This window comes from Haplochromis burtoni, unplaced genomic scaffold (genome assembly GCF_018398535.1).
Source record: "Haplochromis burtoni strain Fernald_Lab_line unplaced genomic scaffold, NCSU_Asbu1 Contig_183, whole genome shotgun sequence".
Taxonomy (NCBI): Eukaryota; Metazoa; Chordata; class Actinopteri; order Cichliformes; family Cichlidae; genus Haplochromis; species Haplochromis burtoni.
The window spans coordinates 1,052,864-1,060,077 of NW_024582544.1; the positions used below are offsets into that span (position 1 = coordinate 1,052,864).

Consider the following 7,214-nt stretch of genomic DNA (forward strand, 5'->3'; position numbering starts at 1 on the left):
CCCCCCCAAAACCAATCGGTGACATCAGTTTTCTTATCAACACAGTATATGTTAAATATGATGTATTTATCACTTTGTTTATATTCACATATGTACTTATCTGTACAGTGATTAATTAGAAATATACAGAATCTGATCTAGTAACTTGTATTCTGGTTTGATATGATGTAATCTGATTGGGCCTACTTTACTCTATTACACGACTGATGTGAATCAATCAAATGTGATCTAATCTGATGTAATATGGTCTAATTCAACAAACTAATATCAAAACCAGCACTAGTTACATTTAATGTCATTTACTTTAAACTAAAAAGACTGAACAAGAAACGAGAAGTGAAACTATGATGAACAACACCTCAAAAATGTTCTTTATAGTAATTTTCATTTCCTGAAAGTCTGGGGTCATGCTAGGTATCACTAAAGACCTATAAAAATGCAGTTTGAATCCCTGAACTGCAACGTTTGTTCAGTTGTTTAATTTACAATGAACTTTATATCAAACGACTGAACAAACGTTGCAGTTCAATGACTCAAACTGCAGACCAGAGTCAACCTGCTGTGAACTTGCTGTAATTAAATAACCAGCCAGCTGCTGACGAGCTGTGTTGAATTGATTGCTGTCAGTTCGAATCAGCTGAAGCACCATCATCCACAGAAAACCCATTACAGTTTGTCCAATGGAAAGTTCTTGAGCATGAAGCAAATAAGCAGATAGTTTATGATCCAAACTGAACCTGAAATCTGTAACAAAACAAACAAACCAAAAAAAACCCACACGAAACAGCTGCAATGCATCTAAGCTCATAACTTTCACCAGGAAATGACACTGACTTTATTTCCATGTGATTCATGAGTATTTTAGAGACTCATCACTGACTCATCATTTTTTGAGAAGTTGTTGAAAACTGTGGAAATTCTATTTCCAGATTTGGGGGGTGAACTTAAATCGAAAGGTGAAGGAAAAAAGAAAATTATCTCAGAGGTTGATTTATTTTTAGGCAGCTGGTTCCTGACTGTGAGAGCTGATGGTTCCTGTGTTCCAGTAGGTCAGCTGACAGTGAGCTGCCGGGCACAGCTGCACACACACAGACACACAAACACGCTGATTTACTGTAAGTCTCCATTCAGTGCAGATAACCCAGAGGCAGTTTCACACTAAGAGATGTACCCTTTCCACTGCAGAAACTCCAGGTGCACACCAGGTGTCCCTATTGTTTACAAGATGCCGTCCTAATCAGGGCTTTGAGTCTGTCTGTTTACAGACTCAGATCCATCAGACTCACTACTAGGACTACAAATAACCAAGTGAAAAAGTACCTAGTCTTTAACAAGCCTTTTTAGGCTTAAATGGATTTTTAATTAAACAATCAGCTACCACTTGCAACATATTAAATCTTATTTTCGAGATCCAGCTTGGGTCAAGCTGCTGCTTCTGATAAAAACTGAAAATGGAGCGGTTGCATCTCAATGCATGTGCCATAGAAAAATATTTTTGGGAGATTTAACATGTTGAAATACCTTAAATCTGATAATTTCCACACTTAAAACATTAAGCATAAAGTATGAATGCTGGGGTGACATCCCTATGTAGACACCTTTGCTTATTATTATTAACTGTGTGCATTGTTATTAAACGAGCTGTGATGCTGATTCTGCTTTACGCTCAACCTTCGGTAGTTTGTTGTAACAAAATACAGCCATAAAGATGTCTTTTCCAGTTAATTTGCAGTAAATATAAACATTAAATAACCATTATGTTCATCAAAACTTAAAATTGAGCAAAAACATTTTGACCGTAAAGTTTATTCTGAACATATAAAACACTGTTTGCGATGAATGAGACTAAAAACTCTCCAACAATTGAAGGACTCGACATGGTTGTTGTTTGTTTTGTGTCCCTGTATCACAGATATTGCATTGCTGATTTGGATTGGTGTTTTTTTGTCAGCATCTAGCCCTCTCCAGCAGTTTTCCAATGCATTTAAGTACCTGTAGGAGTACTTTTTCAGCCAATAAAAAGAACAAATGCAGTTGAATTTTAAATAATTTCACTCCCCGTGGTGTTGATATTTGGAGGCATCATGACAAGAAAAGCAGCCCATCATATTTTATTTTAAATCATTCTAATTACATTTTTTACCACCTCGAAAGAGGTTGAGTTGGGTTTTGAAGAGAAAGGGAAGAGATGGATAAAGGGGAAAAAGATAATGATAACATTTAAACACAAGGGGAGTCAAAAGAGGAAGGTAGAGGAGAAAAGGTCAGTGAATCATGGGAACTTCCCCAGAAATCTGAGCCAATAACCTAATAAAGGGATGGTTATGCGGTTTTTGGTAGTCCTGCATAGGGCTGTGCGATATGACCAAAATCTCATATCCTGATATCGTCCGATAACGATATAAATCACAAAAATGTAACATTTTCTGTAAATTCTGTGAATCTCCGGCGGCTCGATTTGCGTGAAGTGTTTCCAGCTGAGAGTCATGTACCTGGAGTTGAGTGTTTTAACCGATGCATGAAACTATATATTGTTAGACATAATTTGTAACTTAACGTTTGAGTCTAAGGTTTATTTTTTAGCACCTGACGGCTCTTTTTTGCTTCTTATCCGTAAATATTTTGCATACTCTTTCACATGATGCGGTTTATTTTGAAAAGTCTCAACAGGATCTTGAGCTTTATTGTGAAAGGTTTACGTTGTTGTTGCTAAAGACAACGCATAAAAACAGGCGCTTGTCCGTCTATAGTGTGGTTATATTAAATATAAGAGAAAGAGAGAACTTTAAGAAGTTAATATAGCCACTACAGTGACCATCAAAACGATGTAAAAATATTGCCGTAAACGTTTATTTTGCGACACCACGAAACAAACAATAGCGTAAAATGAAACATAGACGTTTTTATATCGTCATCCGATATATCGTTATATCAACAGCCCTAGTCCTGCAGCGCTTTTAACTTTGCTCACATATGAAATACATACATGTTTGTTCATTTATCATTATGAAATGATAATTTTACTCTTTTTATCTTCATTATGTCACTGCATATAACGAGATGGCAAAAACGGCTGTTTATCAACACCAAATAATTGAATAATAAATATATATTCTTCGTCTTTGCAAGCTGTATATTCATTGATTCAGACAAAGTAATCAATAACAGGCACTATTAGTGTCATTCTTTGATGAAAAGTTATTTAAAGATATGTTTGAAAACTTATTCCATTGACTCCAAAGTGTCACTGCACTAAAAATTGTTTTTATTTATTTTTTTATTTACAAACAACAATCTACATGTAATCTCAATAATCTAGAACTAACATGGATGTCCACATTCGCTTTGAGATCAGCTGCTACACGTAATACATGAATTTGTAGGGATTTCAGTGTTATAAAAATAATTGGCTAAAGAAAAATCCATGTTAAATTTAAGCTTTACATGAAACCACAACAGCCTCTTGTCTCCATGATCATCCAGTCTCACACAGTGACCGTAACAACTGTCCTGTTTAGTGTGTGCGTGACATAAATTAGTGAAACATGACTGCGTGTGTGATAAAGTCTGGTACTGAGGGAAAGACTTTTGAGTCATGCTATTGTATAATATGTCAACAAACCAGAGTCGGCTTTCCCACAATCAACTAGAACATTTGCACACACAGAAACCTCTGACTGGCTGATATAAAACAAGAAAAATGTCTGCTGGTATTGATGTTTGGTTGATTAATTGGTGTCCTTGTTAACCCTTTGGGTCGTTTGTATCCCAGGTGTGTTGATTTTGTGAGATAATGTAACCATGTGGCTCTGCTCACCCCTTCCAGGAGCCCAGCACCAAGCGCAGTAAGCCTGTATCCCGGGTAGCGTCTCTGGCCAGCCTGCTGCCCCCCGTCAAGACAACGCCGCTGAAGAGGATTGGCCAGACACTGCAGGTAAACCAACAATCACATGTCTTCAGTTTTTTTAGTAGTAGGCTATTTAAGATGGGAAATGAGAGTGGCTCTTATCCTGCTTCCCATTTTAAGTATTAGATTTGATGAAATTAGATCAGAGATGTCGTGCAGGGGCAGCTATGAATCCTACAGTTTAGAGTAGAAAATAGCAGTGAAGTGAGTGTGGAAGTGCCTTAAAACTACATTCTTTCTAATGGCAAAAAGACGACTGGTTACACAGAAATCTCTGAAGATATCGCCGCCTTATGAATGTGCAGCCAGATCCTGTCCGATTTCAAAACACAAAAATGGCAACACCCAAAACACTCAGCTTGACTTCAATAGCAGGTGACATTACAGTATACTGGCACCTATGCTGAGGGAGTGGAGGGAGGTCATAATTCAAAAAACAGTTTTATAGTCAAGTTATATTATTTAATAATATCATTTATGGGGAAAATTGATGATTGATGAGTTTTTACTTCCAGAATCAGGGATGGCAACAAAAGTTTTAGGCTACAGAATAGTACAATTTAACAAACAGAAATAAGTTCTAATATATATTTAAACCATCTTCTGTTTCTGCAGCGCACCATCAGTCTTCGTAATGAGGCAGAGAGAGCTGCTCCTCCTCCTCCTCCTTCCTCCTCGACAAAGACACGTGTTATCTCAGCGACACTCTCGAACCCTTCGTCCTCCATGACTGCCCCGAGGGTTTCAACCGCAGCTGCTCCGGCCTCCAAGCGTCGGGACAGCAAGCTGTGGAGCGAGACATTTGACGTCCGACTGGGAGCAGCACAACCTCTGAGCCCCAAAGAGATAAAACGACAAGAGGTGAAAATCAGTGAATTTTTAGCAGTTTATTTCTTATTTCAAAGTGTTCAGGTACATTATTTCAATTCATTATTCTAATTTAAATACTAGAATATAGTCTCAAGAATGATCAGTAGAATAGAATAGCTCCTTTTTGTCACTGTACATGTACAACGAAATTTGAAACACTGCCAAACAACAATGATGAATGAACTTTTTGGCCTGAATCATAGACTGTATGTATAAAAAAAAAAATGGAAGTAGCCAATGTTGCCACCCATTTGTTTTTGGACTCCACATTTAATCACCCCCTGACACAGAGAGCTGCTAATTAGTGATAAAAGTAGAAAAAGAAAAAAAGAGAACGTCCCCCATCAAAATGAAGCACAGCGTCGTGGACCAGCTGTACAGGCACCAACACCAGAAATGAGTCCAGTCCAGTTAAAGGGCCTCATACCTAACTTCACCATAGAGCCGTTATAAAGGGGGAAATATCCATAGATTCTAAAGCTGTTTATATACCACACTGTAAACATGTTTGTTTCTGCTGTAAAGTTGGGCATTTTAACATGGGAGTCAATGGGGCTGACTCACTTTGTAAGTCAGCCTCAAGTGGCCACTCCAGATACTGCATGTTCATTTTCAGCCACTGAACCAAACTAACACTAACGTCAATCTGTAGCATTGAGTTCTCAAAGTAATTGTTCTTCCTTTGCAGGCTATATTTGAGCTGGCTCAGGGCGAGCAGGATTTGGTGGAGGATCTGAAGTTGGCCAAGAAGGTGAAGTAACTTGTTTATTTATATTTCAATGAAGAACTTGCCTTCAGTGTCAGTATAGTCACCTGTGTTTCTTTATGCGTGTGCTGTAGGCCTACCACGACCCAATGCTCAAGCTATCCATCATGACCGAGCAAGAACTGAACCAGATCTTTGGTACTCTGGAATCACTTATACCTCTGCATGAAGGTAGGAAAATATTTTAATTACCACCATTTACAGCATCTTTTCACAGGAATCTTTAGTCATTTGCATGATCTTTATGTAGACATACAGATGAATGACATATGTAACAACCTTAATGCTCTTTGTATAAAAACAATCTGTAATGGATGTTTGATAATTCATTGCTTTCTTAACTAAAATTAAACCGAGCCTCATTAGCATTCAGGTGGAGGAGTCATGGCAGTTAAAGTAAAACAATTAGTGATTTAGGCTGGCCACGTTCTTTTTTTTTTTGTTTTGGTTTGTTTTTTTAATTTTTGGTCGATATTTTTATACATTTTATACATTTTTATATACACTTACATATTATCATGTTAGGCTGTGTGCAGGCAAGCAGTAAAAAGAACCCAAAATGCAGGACTCTCAAAGACGGGACTGGAACTCAAAACACAGCTTTATTGCTAGAAAAAACTCTTAATAAATTAAAGTCACCAAAACTCTGAACGGCGAAACTAAGGACTGACATGTATCAGGCGCTTGAGACAAAACAAACAGCTTACAGGGCTTAAATACACAGTGGAGTAATCAGGAAATGGAAAACAGGAGAAAGGCACAGCTGGGAGAACTTAAGGCTAACGAGACAGGGGGAAATAAAAGAGAATACACTGACATAGGATGGGGACTATCAAAATAAAACAGGAAAAAAGAAACAATTTACAAAGACGCGGACTTGAGACAGACTGAAAGAATATAACCCTTAATACAAACCAAAACATAACTCAAAGAGCTGTGTCAAAATGACCCAGAACCATGACACATATTTGCACTTCTATTGTATAAAATATTAGAGTTTAGGTGTAAATTTCATTTTGTGGAGTTTTCCTTTCTCTGTATTACTTGATGCCCTTAAAGCATCCATTATTCTCACTCTGACGTCTCTTTTTACAAATTTTAACTTTTCTGTCTTACCTCAGATTTGCTGAGTCGCCTCCGAGATGCCAGAAAACCTGACGGGTCCACAGATCATGTAGGACATATTTTAACTGACTGGGTGAGCATTTTTCTAATCAACAGACAGCAGAATCCAGATATTAGCTCTTCACCAAGTATTTATCAGAGTGTTTGTCTTTGTGTCGCTGTAGCTGCCGTGCCTCTCTGCCTACACGCCGTACTGCAGTAACCAGGTCAAAGCCAAGGCTTTGTTGGACCAGAAGAAGCAAGATCGGCGAGTCCAGGACTTCTTGCAGCGTTGTCTCCAGTCACCTTTTAGCAGGAAGCTGGACCTGTGGAACTTCCTGGACATCCCCCGCAGCCGGCTGGTGAAATACCCACTGCTGCTCAGAGAGATCCTCAAGCACACAGCCAACGACCACCCAGATCGACAGCACCTCGACGAAGCGGTGAGGAAAACTAAGATTGCAATACTTCATCAGTTTGGGTCACCAGATAAAGCCTTTAAAAAGACTAATACTCATGACTGTTACATAAACTTGCTTAGTGCAGACATGTCTCAAGACGCACCTT

The 7,214-nt window shown here is 38.3% G+C and overlaps 1 protein-coding gene across 4 annotated transcripts in view; it reads left to right on the forward strand.

The window, feature by feature from the left end:
• Nucleotides 1-7,214, forward strand: part of arhgef3 (Rho guanine nucleotide exchange factor (GEF) 3) — a 33,333-nt gene that overhangs the window by 20,585 nt on the left and 5,534 nt on the right. For all 4 annotated transcript variants that reach the window (XM_005938877.3, XM_042225800.1, XM_005938878.3 and 1 more), the window contains 6 exons: nucleotides 3,827-3,934; nucleotides 4,523-4,768; nucleotides 5,466-5,528; nucleotides 5,618-5,714; nucleotides 6,665-6,741; nucleotides 6,833-7,090. In XM_005938877.3, the coding sequence (XP_005938939.1) occupies nucleotides 3,827-3,934; nucleotides 4,523-4,768; nucleotides 5,466-5,528; nucleotides 5,618-5,714; nucleotides 6,665-6,741; nucleotides 6,833-7,090 (849 nt within the window). The remainder of the gene's footprint in view (nucleotides 1-3,826; nucleotides 3,935-4,522; nucleotides 4,769-5,465; nucleotides 5,529-5,617; nucleotides 5,715-6,664; nucleotides 6,742-6,832; nucleotides 7,091-7,214) is intronic.